Here is a 17,294-nt window from a genome sequence, read left to right as displayed (position 1 = left end):
TCTATATATATAAAAGCCTGAATAAAGAATAATTTGTGACCTTTACACAAAACAGCTGACTAAACCATGGACAGTAGAAACACAAATACACCCACCCCCTCTTTACTTTACACACACACATACTGTTTTTACTCCAACCATATGTCTTCATTAGTGGAAGTAGACAGGGGAGATCACATGTTTGGCACAGGGAGAAGGAGAAATCCTTGCTCTCCATGTGTACCTCACTCCCCCGACCCCATCCGCACGCATGTGTCTGGGTTGTGGTATTGATAATCTTCCCCTCTGGGTGTCCATGGTAACTGCACAGTGAGGTTTAGCAGTGCTGACGTAGCATCCTAGCTAGCACATGCTCTACTAGCAAAGCATACATGCTCCCCAGCTACACATGACATTTGCTGCGAGATCACATTGGGTTTATACCAGGTATAGATGGGCTTTCAGAGAAGGGTAATTTGAGGTCGTGTTTTTGCTGTTAGAATAGTTTTTTGAACATTCAACAGATAAATTGTATTGAACTGCTGCCAGAACTTTATATACGGTTGTAATACTGATGTATTTGAATTGCACAAACATTGCACATGATGGCCAAGTTGCTTGTTTTAATTTGTTGTTTTAGTTCTCAAGACAATTATCCAATCAGACAGCATAAAGAGCCAGGGATTGCCAGTTTAAATGCTGAAATTCCCTTGGTTTAAACCTAAAATGCCCCTCTCTGATCTGAATCCTCACTACCTAAACCTCAGCACCTGCAGCCAATTATTAATCAGTGCTAGTGCAGCCTCTGCAGCTAAGTAAGTTAATTTTGGAGGTTCTGAGCTTTCACATGAGGCATGACCTGTCCATGTACAGAGAATGAGAAAACCTTGTGTTTGTCCTCTAACTGCAGGTTTAGGCAACCCAACCCAAATTTAGTCGTGATTGTGATTAACTACATGTATTACATACTATTGTCTGACAAAATAGTATGATCACTGTGGTATCAAAATTGGTATTGGATATTAAGATTTTTCCTTAGTTTTAGAATCAAGTTTGAAGTTTTAGTGTCACAATACTGACATGCACAAAATCCCAAAGACATGACCTTTAACCCGGTCCTGCCCCCAGCTCACACATGTACAAGTGTTGTGTAAGTGTTTTGTTGGTGCATTATGACACACTGGTTTAGAGCTTCTAGGGCGTGCTCTGTTCCATTTGAGGACCCTCTCATAGATTAGGTTATGCCCAGACGTAAGCCTCTTACTGGGGGCTAGAGCAGAGAGAAGACATATGGTAAAAATGTGGACCGTTATGGATCTTTGCTCAGCGCTTACTTAAATACAAGTACTCAGGAGCTCTCAGCTGACTGACTGATTTGACCCACAGTGACCTAATAGTGACAGGGTAGGTTAGCACACTCGCCTCACAGCCAGAAGGTCCTAGGTTAGAATTCTTGATCTATGTGGAGTTTAGGAGGTGTACTATGTAACTTGTCTCCATGGAGATGTTACTGCTTTGCTAGGATTGTTCCACAGTATGGCACTGAAATTATTCATCTTATATTTACTCAATTGTAGATGCTGCTTAAAAAAAAAGAAAAAAAGAAAGAAACTGAAAAAAAAGAAAAATTTTAACTGACGTATTCTCTACAGATCCTATAACTTGGCAAGACGGCTTGACCTGCTTGTGTCCATGGAGATAGATAAGTCTAGCACAATACTGTGGCATATTCAAATTAAACCAAATTAAACTGCGACCCGGCCCTGGATAAGCGGAAGAAAATGAATGGATGGAACCATTATTATCTCCATGGAGACATACAGGTGGCAGACCCTCCACTAGAAAAGTTACACACTGCATCTTTATATGTAAATCACCATCGTTAGAATTTCCTAAACCAAAACGGTCAACAAGGTGGTCCGGTCGCTACACCACAATGGTTTGCAACCTGTCATTGTAACTCATTACTTGAGCTCTGCTGACAAACATGTTTTAACTGTGATCACAAGTGTTACTTTAATCAGACTGAAAGAATTCTGTTCTGGTCTAATCTACTGCTTTTAAAAAAATAATACTGAAACATAGTCTAAACTACATACTGTTGAACTACATAATGATGGTCTAATTGTGATGTAATTTATAATCCAAATAATGATGATTGTGATTTTGATAGTAATCAGCCCCAAACATTACGGACCTCTTCTGTACATGCATCAGATGCCCTGAAGCATCTCACACCAATATTGTGTGTGGGTTCTTCACTATGGACTGGGCTATTGTTTGTGAAAGTTCAATATCAGCTTCATTAAAAATGGATGTGAACGTGGCATCATACACACACATGGATCTGTGCTCTCATTTGTGCTCCCCTATGCTATGTTGAGCTGGGCCTAGTTAGTTCTTGGATATGAGACTGCTAGGAATACCAGGTGCCACAGTGATGCTGGATTAGCTCCAGTGGAAATTCATTGTGTCCTTCGGCAAAATATGTCACCCATATTGCCTAGTATGAATGAGGTGTGTGAGTGATTGTTGGTGATGTTCAAAGGGGCTGATGGTGCAGATTGGCAGCCTTGCTTCCATCAGTCTACTGAAGGGTAGCTGTGGCTAAAATACTTGCTTGCCACCACAAAATGAGATGAAATGCAAGTTCAACCTTGAAACACCTCTAGAGAGTAAATATAAACTAGGCAATGACTAATACATTTTCATTATTGTTGTATTCTCTGACAAACATTAGCAGTAAGATCCTGTGTAATGCTCAGCCCATAAACCTACATCATCCATGCTCCCGCACAACAATTCTCTATAGATGTATAATAGCATGTTTCAAGACTGTACACAACTTGACAAACCTGATGCGATGTGCAGTAGTTTCATTAGTGGGATGCACTCCAATTGTGTTGTGATAGCGCTGTGAAGGGGGAGAGACAACGCAGGGAGCAAATGGAGGTGAGACTCAGATCATCAAAAACGGAAGTGAAACTTATAAAATATATTAATACATTTTCTCTGAATATAGCATTTAAAATACCCCTCTTTAAACAAAAATATTGCCACATTGTTGCTATACATTGTTCTTGTATGTGTGGCCCCATGCAGGCCCAGTGCGTGGCTGGTTCCAGAGGTCCAAAGTGCTGCAGATCCAAGCCTGTCTGAGGATGCTTATGGAGTGGGCCAGTCGCTCCAAACTGGGACACCTTGCAGATAAGTTCTTCACCAAACTCAACAGTGCTGTGTCCATAGTGGCAACTGCGCCCCAGCAACTCACACAGGTACAGACACGAGCGCACAACAACAATGTCAAGAGGTCTATCTATAAATTTGTATCAAGGATGCAAAGCTGGGTGTTGATCAGGCTCTTTATTATTGATTGAAAATTCCCAATTGACCTATGGTAGCAGCTGTGTTATTTTGTTACTTGAACACCTCAGCAGTTACCGCCCATTCTGAATTCAGCTTGTGTGGGGATAAGCAGCTTTGTAGTAAATGATGACCACAAGATCTAAAATGTCATTTAAAATCTGTTTTTGAAACTTTATAAATGAAATGTGTTTTAGGATATTTTAGCAGCATTAGTTACCACATAGTTAGTTGGTTACCCTCCATCATACTTTAAACTTGTAACTGTGACATGTTTTGAAAAAGGCTATTGAGAAATTTACTTCTGTTACCTCAGCTGACGTTGAATGTTGAGCTCCATTTTAGCGACTGCAAACTCAGTAGTAAGAGCAGTAGCCACCACAAGGATTGACTCACTTTCCTGAAGTAAAGACAATTTTTATAAAGCCATGCACGTGCATATAAATGTATTTCCCAAAGGGTTTGTGAAAGTGAGGAACGAGATGTAAAGCAGAACTAAGTAAGATGGTTAACTATGTTCTTTCAGGGTGTTTGAAGCATCTGTTCTCTCTGTCTCTGGAAAACCAGCCTTGCAATATGACCGACATGACCTGCAGAGAGTTCACCTGAGAGATCTCTTTTTTTTAAATATTTGGCAACATTATTTGTTTTTCATTTGATTTTTCTGCCTTATTTAAAAAAAAGGAAAAAAAAGAAAGAAAAAAATACTTTTGAGTCTGTTCCATGATAGTGTGTTCTCGTAAGGGAGCTGCAGGAGGAGCTCTATCGCTAAAAGTTACTTACTGGTAGTCCTGCTTTAAATAGCTACTTCCTCCTTTCACAGTGTGTAAATAAGTAAATGCAGCTTTATAGTTATTTTCTATATGCTGATGTGTGAGTTTCTATGTGATTTGTTTGTGTCAGATGAGCTGGCGGGCCCTTTCCAGTGAGCACCCCAGTCTGAAGCCCGTCCAGCTACACCGCATCCTGAGCCAGTACCAGCAGACAGCAGAGCTGGGGCCAGTGCCTCTGTGGCAGCCCAGCACTGAGGATGAGGCCTACATCTACAGGACAGGTGACAAATTTAGGCTTAGACTAACTGTGTTGTTCCACAAAGAAAATTACTTGGGACACATTAGCCCACACATTAAAATATACTGACAAAGCACATTAACATTAAATAAACAAGCATACATCAGCGGAGAGGAACACTACAGCAGACATCATTGGAAGCAGCTGATACTTTGCAGTGATATCATGCTGGGGGGTGCCTCTATAGTGGAATGTTCACCAGTTACCATGGAAACACAATACACATTAGCAAACACTGTCAAGTTTTAAGATTGTATAAAAACTCAAGAAAATATACAAAATTAATTTAAATGACACATTTAGTGCCTGTCATTAATATGAGCTTTCATGGTTCCATTTATAGTGGCTTGCAAAAAGTATTCATCCCCCTGGAACTTTTTTATATATTGTCACATCACAACCAAAAATTTAAATACATTTTCTTAGCATTTTATGTGAATGAGCAACACAAAATAGCACACAAATGTCAAGTGGAAGGAAATATTTTGCAAGATTTCCAAAAAAAAAAAAAAAAAAAGCACAGCTTGCAAAAGTATTCAGCCCTCTTTTCTTGAATGCAACCAATTGCTTTTAGAAGTTGCCTGATGATTTTGGAAAGATTGAATGTTGACCTAATGACTAAAAAGAGTCCACCTGTGTGTAATCCTGCCTTAGTATAAATGCAGCCGTGCTGTGAAGGCCACAGATGTCTGTTAAGAGAGTGTTGGGGAGCACACCAAACAGGTCAGAGAAAAAGTTGTGGTGAAGTTTAAAATAAAAGCAAAATGCTACGTCTGGAGGAAAACTAACTCTGCAGATCACTCTAAACACACCATCCCCACAGTCAAGCACGGTGGTGGCAGCATCATACTGTGGGAGTGCTTTTCTTCAGTTTGACCAGCTTCCCTGTTCCGAGTTAGTGGAAAGATGGACTGAGCTAACTACAGGGCAATCTTGGAAGAAAACCTGTTGGAGTCTGTGAAAGACTTGAGACTGGGGCGGAGGTTCACCTTTCAGCAGGACGAGGATCCTAAACATAAAGCCAAAGCGACAATGGAATGGTTTAAAGCACAGGTGTCAAACTCAAGGCCCGTGGGCCAAATGTGTCCCTCCACAGGATAAATTAAAGGGTATGATGGTCTTAAAATGTAATTTTATTAGGAGATGCGCAGTTACACAGATGTATTTTTACATCTAGGCAAATGCATGTACAATATCTAACTTGAATAAGTAATAAATACAGAAACGGTTAATTAACAAGTTAAAAAAGTAGTTAGATTTATTTTATATCTTGCCCTTTGAGGGCAGCCATTTTGCTGATGTGGCCCTCGGTGAAAATGTGTTTGACACCCCTGGTTTAAAGCAAAACATATTTATGTGTTAGAATGGCCCAGTCACAGTCCGGATCTAAATCCAATTGAGAATCTGTGGCAAGATCTGAAAACTGCAGTTCACAAATGGTCTCCATCAAATCTGACAGAGTTTGAACTGTTTTGCCAGGACGAATGTGCAAAAATTTCAGTCTGTAGGTGTGCAAAGCTGCTGGAGACATACCCCAAAAGACTTGCAGATGTTATTGTAGCAAAAGGCGGTTGGTTCCACAAAGTATTGACTTAGGGGGGCTGAATACTTTTGCACGCTGCACTTTTCAGTTTTTTTGGGGTTTTTTAAATCTGGAAATTATGTATACGTTTCTTTCTACTTCACACTTATGTACTCACATAAAATGCAAATGAAAAAATATTTAAATATGTGGTTGTGTGACTTGACAAAATTTGGAAAAAGTTCCAGGGGAATGAATACTTTTGCAAGCCACTGTAGGTGTTTGATTTTCAACAAAAAATGAGAGTGACTAACTGGCTGTGGGCTAATCTTAGCTAGCTTGTGACTAATTATGTGTGATTTGTTTAACAGCTCACCTGCTGTGTTTCCAGTTATATCAGCTCATTCTGGCCAGATTGTGTTAAAATAAAGGTCATATTAAAGTCTAAAAGTTTCTGACAGAGCAGAGTCTACAGTTAGCATCACACTCCTGGGGAATGTTGTTGATATTAGCTGCAAAGTATGAATAAAATACATGTCTGGAGATCTTAAAGAGGAGCTGAAAACTAAATCAACTTTTTTTTGCTACTAAACTGTACATACCTGGGGTAGTATTGTCTACTATTCCTAGTTTTGTGGGAACTTTAGTTCAAATTAGCTAAATGTGTTCTACCAACTGCAATTTTAACTAATACATGACATCACATAGATTGGCCTGATTAAAGCCAGGTGTTTCTGATTACAAACACCTGGCTGCAGGGGCAGAGTTTGAAGTGTGGATACATTGTTGACCGTTGTTATACCCCCAAACTCTGCCCCTCCTTCCCCCTCACTGTCCCCTTTAGTCCTTTAGGTAATGCCCGGTTTAGCAGCTCTATTTGAAATGTGATTGTGAGAGGAGTTTAGGTGTTTTTTCCCACTTTAAATTCAGACTATACAACTGGAAAAGGGACCTGACAAATTTGATAGTCACAGCAGGATTGGCTAATAGAATTGATCTGTCCAGCATTTTGCCCTAAATGAGCATGGCATATGAGAATCCAGTTTATTTTTATAGACACCATTTTGATTTTTGATTTTTTTTTTACCTTATATTTAATTGTTATGGCAACCATCCTAGTTTTGATCACTTTGATAATCTATCTAAAGTCATATATTGGATATGAGGCCATGTTCACCTCCTGGATGGGTCGGTAGGATAGCCCTTACTGTCTTGTCTCATGAATAACACATGTGGTGTCTAGGTAAGTGTAGAACAGGGTGCAGGAGCTGGGCTGAGAGGGAAACTATAGGTTTTAGGTGTCACTGACATCATATGAGGGTGTCCCCGGGTAATGGGGGTCCTTCAGGGAAAACGACACACTATTTTAGCAAAATGACACAGCATGGATAACATGCCTCAGCAATTTTCACATATTTTTTTACAATCTAGATTTGGTTCACCGTTTTATTTTAAAGGTCTTATAGTACACAAAATTGATTATTGTGAGCTTTAAGCCATGTTACTACGTTATCTTCTCAAAAACATACCCGGAGTTTGCTTCATTCACACGTTTGAGTGATTCTGTTTTATCAGTCTGTCTATATCTGCAAAGCTCAAAATGCTCTGTTCCACCATGTGATGTCATCTACTTGTAGTTTTCAAGTTAATAGCTTTTTTTTTTTTTAAGTTTAGCTCAATAGAGATTAGCAATTCCAGATTTGAAATTATCCAAATGATTCTAGTGAAGGTGTATGGGGTTTAAAAACACTTCCTATATTGCCTACATGACATCACAAGGGGGAACAGAGTGTGAATGAAACAACATACAACTTCAGGTGTGTTTTTGGTGAGGAAACAACATTAATACATAGTTCAGAAAACCATGTAATCTTACATCCTCAGCAGTCCAGGTGTGTCTCTTGTGCCACCTGCTGGCTTTTTGTATGTTAAAATAAGGACTGTGTGGCTTTTTGCTGAGTCAATGCTTAGAACCTTTACAAAAAATGCAGGAAAAAATATAAATAAATAAAACAAATATATTCCATTAGAAGGTATTTGTCTCATTGTGACTGATTTACATATTGTGTTAGCTTATCCTAAAAAAATATCTTGGAAATAAATCTATTGTGTGATTAGATTTGCAATTGTGTTCAAATTCAGGATTCATTACTCATTATTCATTGCACATATAAACAAGTCCAGAAGCATAAACATTTGAGTGAAGAACTATCCAGTTGCTAACATTTTTAATAATGTTATTTGGTGGCTGCCCCATCTATATTAAATATACTGGCCTGTAGAATGTTGTGTCATCTGAAACCCACCGGTAGTAGTAGCATGACTGTGTGCTGGGTCCAAAGACAGAAATAGTAGAGAGAAAAAAAGAACAGATCCCCACAACAGTTGTTTGGAGCTCACAATTTTTTATTTTAATAGCATCACAATGTGATGTTTCAGGGTCAAGCCCTTCTTCAGACAACTTCATGTCTGAAGAAGGGCTTGACATTCTTGATCTGTTTTTTTTTTTTTTTTTTTTACGTCATCTGAAACTCAGCAATACATTTTAGAACGTGTTTGAACGTTGTCAGGTAAATAAACCTAATACAGATTATTTTGTAATTTCTAGAGATATTATAATCAAAATAATAGCAGCATTTGTGATTTGATAGTTGCGACAGTCGAAATTGCAGCTGTGATTCAATTGAAAATAATAGTGCAGCCCTATTTATACTTGATACACAGTCTGATAAGTTTTAAATGGTCTGAAAAATACAAAATTAATTTAACACATTTTGTTCATGGCCTCGTTTAGGTGTTTGATTTTCAACAAAAAGGTGAGAGTGATTATCTGGGGAAAAAAAACAAAACTGTTTGCTTCCATTAACTGTCATGGTTTTAAGCGTCTGAAATGAGGGTGCAAGCATTTTCAACTGAGATTACAATGCACCCTCTTTGCACTCCTTTGCACGCTGGTAGACTGTCTGGACTGTAATGTCATTTGAAAGGAACTTGTTCAACAGTACAAAATGAATTCACCTGTTCTGTTTGGTCAGATTGTGTTAAAACAAAACTCAGATTAAAGTACAACTTGAGTAACACAGCTTCAGACACATCAGTGCTTCTAGTTAGCTTCACACCACCAAGTAATGTTGATGACATCGACTGCAAAGTATCAATAGTAAAAGCCTTGTTTCCATGTCTCCTGCAGTGGATCTCCTGGAGAGCTTCGAGAACCATCCCCCCATCGTGCTGCCGAGCTCCGGCTTCAGAGTGGACCTGGACAGTGACTGTGTGGAGGACAGCATCTACAGACAGCTGCTGTACATCCGGCACTACCTCTGGGGCCTGAGAACCAAGACGCACACACACAACAGTGCCCCCTCTGGACACACACAGTCCAACGGCACAAACACCAATGACTGGGCTCCCGAGGTACAGGTCAGAGGCAGCGTGCAGTTTTTTTTGGTTCTTTTAGGCAAACAGTCACTACGTTTATATGTTTATATGCAAAATTATTAAAGCATCTAAATGTCTCGTAGCCCCCGTCTGCACATATTCTTTGACCTGCATGTAGAATGAGGCAAAGACAATTTGAATTTGGTTGTTTGGGGTATTGGGATTTCTCTGTGCATGTAAACATAGTGTAATGTAGTTCCTGTGTGGAGGAGTTCCCTATAATCCCATAAATGAAGAACAAAACCCTCGATTCCAGCCAGGACACACACATATACACACACAAACGCAAGCAGCCAAAGCGAGACATGGATAAAGCAGGTTAATCTGATTAGTGGTGAGGCTGTCTCATTAGTGGGCACGGCTGACGAGACCATAATCCCTGTGTTACTGCTCCCTCACATGTACACATATACATTCACAAACAATTCCTAGAGCAGGAGAGGCAAGCATACTCACCTCACACTAAGAGGGTCCCTGACTGGGGTTCTCAGGGTCAACCTAAAACATGCCCATTAGGCTAACCTTCCAGATAGGAATTCTTGAGCTCACGATCTGGAGATGGTTCCGTAGTTGTTGCACTGTGGTCACCCTGACAGGTAGCCCCAGTGGCAATGAAGGATGGGTCAATTGAAGTTAACTAATTTTCCTACAGGCACAATAAAATGTACCTAGGAGTGGGCAATTTTGCCTAAAAATAAAATTGTCAGTTTTCCCCCCCTCTTCATTAGAAATGTTCTACAAACTACAGAAAATGGTAAAAAATTAGATTGTATTCATTGATCATATTTAATCCATTGGCGAAATATTTTATGAATGAGATAAAACACACTATTGAATGCCCCCCCCCCAACATTTTATTTGACGCCACTGATTTTAAAGCAGTCAGGGCTGCATGGCCCTGTACTACTTTCTGCTCCCCGTGACTGTAGTATGACTAGTATTTCCAAGGCAAAAAAGTGGGGAAAATAAAAATGGATTTTCTTTCAAACAAATCGATTTGAACTTCAAATTTGATTAATTGAACTGTGTTTTTTTGCCCAAGTGTACCTTAACCTGTATGTGTGTGTGTGTGTGTGTGTGTGTGTGTGCAGAGGGAGTTGGCACCCGCTCACAGCAGTCCTCGCTCGGGAGGGCAAGGCGATGATGGGAGTGCAGATCCCTCAGAGGAGCGCAGAGTGTCCCACCACACCCACAGTCTGAGGAGGAACGGGACCCTGCACCAGCCCAAAGCTCCCAACGCAGAGCTGTCCTGCCTTCTCACACCGCCTCACACCCCCCTGTACCCCGAGGGCGGAGCCCCAGGGCCAAACAAGGGTCACAGCCTTCAGCCCAATGGATGCCCCCCCAGGAGTGACTGCAAGAGGGCTAACGGCCTTATCCCCAATGGGCTGGAAGGTAGGCTCACTGCACAGGACATAAGGCACATAGACTCCACATGTGAACCAGCTCTGAAGTGGAGGTTGAACCATGATGTTTTTCTCAAATATGTTTGCTATGGTCAATTCTGTATGTTTCATTTCAAAGCTGGGCTTATACTGTACAATTGTTTGGACATTTTTTTCACAATAATTTCAATTAGTTCTCCTCTATGACTCTGTGAGGTGCAGTGTACCGGGAGTTACAAGCTGCAATTATGATGACATCACAGAAAAATTAGACAGGTTTGAGATTTGTGGGGAGTGGTAGGTCAAACATGTTTCAGGTTTGTGTTCAGTCATAGGGTCTAAGTACTGCTGAAGCCGCCAAGAGCAGTGTGTGCAGCTGCAGGCAGACATAAGCTTAAGAGGCATGGACCATTTGTAACAGCTTTTTATTGTATTTTGGGAGTTTAAATGTGATGTATGAAAAGACAGTGGGTCACTCTGTACCTCACCTCCTTGTATCACTAGTTAGACTGTGTTAAAAATCATACAAAAACACAGTGTAAGCCCAGCTTTATCAGTTTGAACATTGCATCATGTAGAATTTTCCTTTGTAAAGCCACATGGTATAAAAGTCAATGTAGAATGCCAGAATCCATTCAGAGCTTACACTGCATCACTTTGCTTTCAGTTCTTTTCTCACTTTCTTGGATTCCTTAGGAGCACATTAACTTGAATGTATGCTCACATTCTGATATGTAATACCTTTAGCATGAGAGAGTGTGTTGTTCCATAGCCCATAGCACCCTCTCCTGCTGTAGTGCACTGTGCTATAGTGAGCATGCTCCCTGTAGGCCCCCCTCAGTACTACCCCTGTCCCGTGGTGTGTCCCCGCTGTCCCCTAGCGTGTGCTGTGGTGTGTCCTCTGCAGACTTCCCCTTCCCCGTGTCCTCGTGCGGGGCGTCCCCTGTCCCTGACGACCTGTGTGTGGTGTTTGTAGTGGAGCTGGACAAGGGACCGTACGGGCTCGGCATGGGACTCATCGATGGCCTGGTAAGTCACACAGGGTTTGGTATGGTGAACAGGTTAAACTGGAGCTGAGCTAGGACTAAGTCAGGACCAAACCAGGTCTACAAGAGAGGATTAAATCAGGGTTAAACAAGGACTAAAGCAGGACTATAAGAAGAAATTCAGATAATTGGTGTGATAATTGGTGATCTGCTGAAAAATCCTGATCATAGCTCTAGTTAATGGTAAAACAAACCAAGGACTAAGCCAAGACCAAACCAGGACTAAGACTGAACTAAATCAAAGCTAAATCATAGCTTAACAAGGACTTAACCCGGATTGACTTAGGGCTAAACCAGAGCTAAATCAGGGCAAAACCAGGCCTAAATATGGGCTAAACCAAGATAAAAAACCCTGCCTAAAAATGAACCCAATCAGAGATCATAAAATGGACTGGGATAAAATAAACCAGGAAACCTATGTCAAATCCAGAACTAAAACAAAGCAGGACTACCGTAGGACTTGGACTTGGTATTAGCCTTATAGACAGCCTTGTGAGTGAAAATGTGATGTGTGGGCAACGGGCAATGATTACTGTAATAACTGCCTTCCCAAATATTTAACTACAATCTGAACTGCTAAACTTACAAGAATCTCATGTATTTCAGAACATGTTTGTAGAGGTCTAAACTACAGGGTTAGCAGCTTTTACACAGAATAAGACCCCATTAGAGCTGTAGTCCTTTAGATGTTTAGTCAATTAATCAGCCAATGGTGTCTTACTCGTCTATTCATTTTATGCAGATTTAGGAGCAGAAAGGAGAAGTCAGTGAGTGTGTTGGCGGAAGATTTCATATTCTTTGGTATTTATATGTAAAAAGGCAGATTATACTCATGATTCACAAGTCTTTACAAAAATATATTGTATATTTTTCTCTATAAATAGTTGTTTTTGGATGAACTCCCGTGCAGGTGTAGTCTTGTGAGTTGATATTTACTTGTTTGCAGGCCAACTGCCTTTACAATTGTGGTCATTGTAACTATTCAAAATTCTAATTTGATTATAGCTAGCCCTAATACAACTCTTGAATTATAGACCACATTGTTGAGTACATAGATGAGTATATAGTTTTTCTGACTCTGACTTTCTCCTGTAGCACACTCCTCTGAATGCTCCAGGCATTTACATCCGCACCCTGATCCCAGACGGTCCCGCAGCCTCTGACGGACGCCTGAGGATCGGGGACAGGATCCTGGCTGTGAATGGCACCAGCCTCATCGGAGCAGACTACCAGAGGTACTGCTGCTGCACTGCCTATGGCCAGAGGGGGGTGCACACACACTACAATCCTCATGAGGCTCTGTCCAGTAGTGACAGTAGTAATGCATTTTGATTATACTGAACGGAGAAGAGATTTTTTTTTTAATAATTGAGTTTGAAATTGCATCTCAGATGCTTAGTGTCTCTTTATTGTCCTCAAGTGTATTAATTTGTGTTGTCACAATACTAAAATTTCAAACTTGATTTTTTATGCTAAGGATTCAGTACTCAATACCAATTCCAATACCAAAATAATTTAAACTAGTCTTTATTTAGACAATAAAATGTGATTTTCAACAATCATAGTACTTTCTTTTATATTACCATGTGGTCTTATAGCTGTGTCTGTCATTCAGGTAGTTTCCATAGTGGTCCATGGGTGTACACTATTCTGTGTCTTATACTTGTGATACAGCTCAAGATCATTCTAAAGTTGTTTTTTTTTCTAAAGCTTTTCTGGTATTGATACCTGCTAAATTGAGTATTTAGTTTTGATATTAGTTTTATCAATTACTATCTGATTTTCAATATTTTTGACAATAAGTAATAAGTACAATTAGTAATAATAGACTTGCAATCTCCTTTAGAAGCAGCGGTGCTGTAATTATGACGCCCCCTTGTGGACATTTAGTGCACCTGAAGACTCTAGTGTTTCTCTTCAGGAAGCACGTAAATGCTTTCTGTTCAACCTAGCCCATGTGCTTTCTATCTGCATCCATATCTGGAATATCGGCGGGTTTTCCCAGATATCATTATCGGGCCAACATTGAAAATTTTATGGTAACTTTAGTGCAAACTAGGTAAACTTGCAGCTTTCTGGTCAAAAACACCAAAATCTGAGTTTGTGCTGCCGTCAGTGGCCTCTGTAATCCGGGCAGTCTTTCATGATGTCACCAACTACTGGAAACTGCAAACACCTGGCAGTTTGAAGTGTGGATACCTGTTGGACCAATCACACTGTTCCTCATATGTTCAGACCCCGTCCTCCTCCTCTCTCACTCTCTACTTTGGTTCTCCAGACCCCACCTCTTTTCCCCCTCACTCCCTTTAGTCCACAGGTACTGCCCAGTTTAGGTCTTTAGTCCTACTTTAATCATCCCTCTCTCCCTTGTGCACAGTGCCGTAGACCTGATTCGGCTGGGAGGGGGACGGCTACGCTTCCTTGTGGCCAAGTCGGACCCTGAGGTGTCGGAGAAGATCAGCGCATCCTCATGTTGACAGCACCCATGAGACCCCTGCACCCATGGGACAGCAGCACCCATGGGAGACTAACGCATAGTACACCACTGCACCTGACAGCCGTCATCACTGAGCACAGAGAAGCATCGCAAACAACAGTGTCAAGCCTCACAGCGAGAAGGTCCCGGGTGTCATACCTGGACAGGGCGGGGCCTTTCTGTGTGGAGTTTGCATCTTCTTTCTGTGTCTGGGTGTGTTTGCTCCAAGTATTACATCCACATCAACCCAAAGCATGCACAACAGGTCAAAACGGCCAGCTAAGGTAGTCCTGACCATGACTAGCTCAAGATCTGAAGAAGTGGGTCCCCGGACACTTCGGTCGTCTGCTGCTCCTGACAGGTTGGGTTAAATTCAGGCAAAAAGGACAATATGACCTGACCTTAAACTGCAAAAAAAGGAAAATGAATTGAGTCCATTACATGAATGTTTTTTACTTGAAAGAAGCTAAGAAGGTCTAGTTCTACATCTGGTTTAGAGTGATTCGGTCAATATTTTCCTTCTTATTTCAAGCCAAATTAACTACCCCTTGAGCAATTTGAGCTTAATTTTATAATTCAACACCAACAACATAGACAAATAATTTTGCTTAAACCCAAAAGACTTTAAAACCCTTTCAAGCATTTGTCTCAAGTAAAAAATCTTAATAATATTGCTTACATAGAAGTAATAGAATAGCAGCCCAGATATTTACTTACTCAAAGATGGGTCAAATATAATGGTTGTTACACCTCAAATGTAACCGTTCTGTGATTTATATGCGGACAGACAAATCTTAAAGAAAACCCATTGTGCTTGTGTCTGTGTAGTTATAATCTGTGACACCTGTGGGTCATTAGGTTATAATTTGGACATTCTAAATTGCAATATTCATCTTAATAAAAGAAACAAGTCCTCTGACTTTCATGTTAGAAAACTCATGCCCAATCTGAGATGATGTTTTTTCATTTGTACCAAAATAACTACACGATGCCGTCGAATCTGCTGAATCACTGATTAAGAAAATAAAATTGGAGAATCACATAAGTACAGAGCAGTGGGCATGTACCGGTGGTGATGAAAACGCAGGTTGATTAGAACAATGACGTCTTGAGTACAACTTCGAGGGGGTAAATGAGAAGGGAAACAACTATAACATGGTTAAAAAAGTCAATTTTGCATATGTCAGCATTAAAATGGTGGCACATTTAGAAAAGACCATAATGAAAATATATTGCATTTGTCACTTATAGACCACACTGAAAGTATAGTGAGCTAAAACTATATTTAAACATAAAATTAAAAAAGTCATGCAGTTTAAAATAAGTGATTAATACAAACCTCTCTGAGACAACCTGGAGGGGACATCCTTTTTTGCTGCGTACCTTACCAACTTCTCATCTTAAACAGCGGAGAATGCAATGACTCCTCAAGTGGTTGTAGGTCTCTTCCACTATATGTAGCTCAACAATTAGCTACAGTCTGTTTGCTTGGAAAATCCTGGTTAGTTTCATGCTCACTGATTGTGTGGAAATCTGATGCTTTTCAGTCCCCTGTGATATTTTTTGCAACCATTTTTTGACACAGACAGAAAATGCTGGTTCTGTAAATGGACTTTTCAAACACATCTAAAGTTAAAATATTTACTTAAATTCGATTTTTTGAAAAGTCCATGTAAATAAGTATTTTTTCATTTGGGTTTAAAGGAGGACTAGCACTGTTGAGCTCCATTATTCAAAACTTGAATGTTTTGATTCTGAAATTGCATCAGAAGGGGGCGCTGTAACTCTACGATGAAATTGCTCAGATGCCCCACACAGCCTCTTTCTACAGGTTCTGGATATTGATTGACACAATTCAATGTACATTACTAAAGACTGGATGTAACTTAGTGGAATGTTTAGACACATGTTTTTCTTGTTTCAAAAAGCACTACAACTTTGGAGTCACTGGAGCGCCAAAATTAAGAATGTACAAAAGAACAGACTATACCAAAATGCTTCAAGGTCACATATTATACCAAATGTACTGCTTTCAATTCGTTTTAACCGTGTAATTACACTGTTTTCATTTTAACTTATTTTCTATATTAATATTAAAGGTGCACTATCTAACTTTTCTGGAGGTCCACAACAGTCTTGGTTTGCCAGGAATGTTACAATGTGGCACTAAATTTGCATATCGTAGGTGTTTTATTGCAAAAATAAATAAAGTACTTTGAATAACATGCAGATTCACCTCTCCAAAGACTTTCACTCACCATCAGAAAAGTTACGCAGCGCACCTGTAAGTTATACAAAGTGAAAACCCAAGGCTACTATGTCCAAAAAGACAGAAAAATGCGTAATTTAAGATCTTTAAATTCTAAAACAGTGACATTTCTAAATACATTTTCAAAGAATGGATTGTAGTTTTGTATCTTGCAACTGTATTGTTTACATTTTGACCATTTGAAGTGATTCCTTTAACTTATTTATTCTGAATGTTGTGCAGTGTTTTACGAATGATTTGAGACTTCACACGTGGAGCTCTGTGGCTGATTGTGAATTTGAAGAATGTAAAGTTTTAAACAAATTACCAATAAGTGACATTTTGTTTCGTTTTGATTTTTGCTGTGGAAATCTGCTGTATATGTGCATTTAAGGAGTGTAAATAGGCCTTTGTATATATAAGTATGGTGTGAAATTTTCAACAAGTTTTGTAATAAATTATGAGGAACGCATTTCTCTTCTGATAGTATTACTACATACTGTCTGCCCCAGTACAGATAAATTATATAAGCAGCTGTGGAGATCCAAATAAGTCCACTGCGTAATGTCTGCATTTGAGTAGAAAGCGTTTTAGTGTCCAATAATTAGGAAGTTCACTGTTAGCATGCTAGTTGTTTACCGTGCTGTGCTTTACTGTGATGGCAAAACTCCACTCTGGCCTCTCAAAGTTGTGAAAAGTGCTTATAAAGTCATCATGGTGAATAATTAGGACGCTCGAAATGCATAGTGAGGATTCACTTTGGACC

General features: G+C 39.9%; 1 protein-coding gene across 3 annotated transcripts in view; it reads left to right on the top strand.

The window, feature by feature from the left end:
• Positions 1–14,305, top strand: part of radil (Ras association and DIL domains) — a 43,562-nt gene extending 29,257 nt beyond the window's left edge. For 2 of the 3 annotated variants that reach the window (XM_033975831.2, XM_033975817.2), the window contains 7 exons: positions 3,082–3,254; positions 4,246–4,396; positions 9,126–9,355; positions 10,465–10,768; positions 11,666–11,787; positions 12,900–13,039; positions 14,182–14,305. In XM_033975831.2, the coding sequence (XP_033831722.1) occupies positions 3,082–3,254; positions 4,246–4,396; positions 9,126–9,355; positions 10,465–10,768; positions 11,666–11,787; positions 12,900–13,039; positions 14,182–14,281 (1,220 nt within the window). In that variant the 3' untranslated portion in view covers positions 14,282–14,305. The remainder of the gene's footprint in view (positions 1–3,081; positions 3,255–4,245; positions 4,397–9,125; positions 9,356–10,464; positions 10,769–11,665; positions 11,788–12,899; positions 13,040–14,181) is intronic. The other variant, XM_033975825.2, reaches the window with a different exon arrangement.
• The last annotated feature ends 2,989 nt before the right edge of the window (positions 14,306–17,294 follow it).

This window comes from Periophthalmus magnuspinnatus, chromosome 1 (assembly GCF_009829125.3).
Source record: "Periophthalmus magnuspinnatus isolate fPerMag1 chromosome 1, fPerMag1.2.pri, whole genome shotgun sequence".
NCBI classification, from domain to species: Eukaryota; Metazoa; Chordata; class Actinopteri; order Gobiiformes; family Gobiidae; genus Periophthalmus; species Periophthalmus magnuspinnatus.
Note: the sequence above shows the minus strand (reverse complement) of the source record. Positions and strands in the feature narration are given on the sequence as shown.